The 1711-nt window shown below is 43.4% G+C and overlaps 1 protein-coding gene across 1 annotated transcript in view; it reads left to right on the top strand.

Moving 5' to 3' along the window:
- Window positions 1–234: 234 nt before the first annotated feature.
- LOC140995737 (glutamate receptor ionotropic, NMDA 1-like) overlaps window positions 235–1711 on the top strand; it is a 5843-nt gene continuing 4366 nt past the window's right edge. Inside the window, exons 1-2 of the mRNA XM_073465813.1 lie at window positions 235–256; window positions 359–615. Coding sequence (XP_073321914.1) covers window positions 235–256; window positions 359–615 — 279 coding nt within the window. The remainder of the gene's footprint in view (window positions 257–358; window positions 616–1711) is intronic.

Genomic DNA, 1711 nt, shown 5'->3' with positions numbered 1-1711 from the left:
CGTTCGCATTAAATTGATTGAAGTTTAATGTTCGAACTTCTTAAACAGTTTTCTTATTTGTGTTGGTGACGCGCTGATCACTGGTACACGTCCAGTTATTAAACAGAAGTGCAGGATCTTCACGGCTGCTCAGGTTTGACTGTTTCCTGCTCAGACTGTTTATTTTCTATTTTTGTGTCCCTTTGTGTTCTCTTTTATTAAGCTAATGTTAGCATGCTAACATGCTAAGCTAAGATGGTTAATATCCCTGCTAAACGTCAGCATGTTAGCATCCTGATGTTAGCCTTAAGTGGCCTCACAGAGCTGGTATCATGACTCATAGACTGCATTTTGACCTTCCTCTCCTCCTCCTCCTCAGTGGAGCTCCGTGGCGTGCTGCTGCTCACCGTCCTGCAGCTGTGCTCGGTGGCTCGCGGCGGCTGCGAGCCTCGGGTGGTGAACATCGGCGCCGTGCTGAGTCAGAAGCGCTACGAGCAGGTGTTCAAGGAGGCGGTGACGCAGGCCAACAACCTGTACGGGAAAGACAAGTTCAAGATGAACGCCATTTCCGTCACACACAAACCCAACGCCATCCAGATGGCTCTGTCCGTCTGCGAGGACCTCATCTCCAACCAGGTGAGCTATCCTGTCACCTGACTCAGCCTCACCTGTCCTACACCTGGTGTCAGGGTCAACATGAGATTTAGTTTGTTTGAATTTAGGATGATTGAATCTCCTCGTCCTCTCTGACAGTCAGACGATCAGACTCCTCTCATTCAAGCATCTGGTTAGCTTAGCTTAGCATAAAGACTGGACACGGGGAGTATTTATCTTTGTCCTCATCTGTCAGGAAGCAAAAAGGTGAAACCTGTCTGACAGCAGCCGGTCACATGATCACATGAACAAACAGATCAGAGCTGCATGATGAGCTGAAATGATCATATTGTGATTATTTTGACAGATGTTACGATTGTGATATAATTCATGATCAGTGTGAATGATCACGATTTTCATTTTCAAACTGTGACCATTGTTGTTCTGATCCAAACGAACGTGTTGTCAGCTCTTCATCCTGATGCTGTTTGTTCACAGTTTACTTGGATGTTGTGATTTCAATATTATTTGGGTTCATTGTGCAGCTGAGAGTGTTTCACAGTGTCGGTCGTATCTGATCCGATACTTACGTCTTAAATATTGAGTGAATTCGTATCCGAACATATTTAGAACGCGCTCGATGTTGAAGGCAGTTTTATTTGTACGGCACATTTCAAACATCTGTCACAGTTAGCAACATGATGACGACCCAGATGGTGACATCACAACAGCAACAGCTGATCAGAATCCAGAATCCAAAAGTCCAAATAAAAAGAGAAACACAAAAACTGAAGGCAAACCAGAAAGGTGACAAATCAGGAACACACAAGGACCAGAGAACATCTTCATCTTCATCATCTTCATCATCATCTTCATCATCTTCATCTTTATCATCATCATCATCATCTTCATCTTTATCATCATCACCATCATCTTCATCTTCATCATCTTCATCTTTATCATCATCTTCATCTTCATCATCTTCATCATCTTCATCTTTATCATCATCTTTATCTTCATCTTCACCTTCATCTTCACCATCATCACAGGAGTCATCACAGGAGGATTGAGGGTAATGTAGTCCTACCTGCCTTGTGTTTGTGTGGTTCATGGGTTCATCATGAAGCAGAAACATGAA

The sequence above is a fragment of the Pagrus major genome, chromosome 5, assembly GCF_040436345.1.
Source record: "Pagrus major chromosome 5, Pma_NU_1.0".
Taxonomy (NCBI): Eukaryota; Metazoa; Chordata; class Actinopteri; order Spariformes; family Sparidae; genus Pagrus; species Pagrus major.
This window is presented reverse-complemented; position numbering and strand designations above follow the sequence as displayed.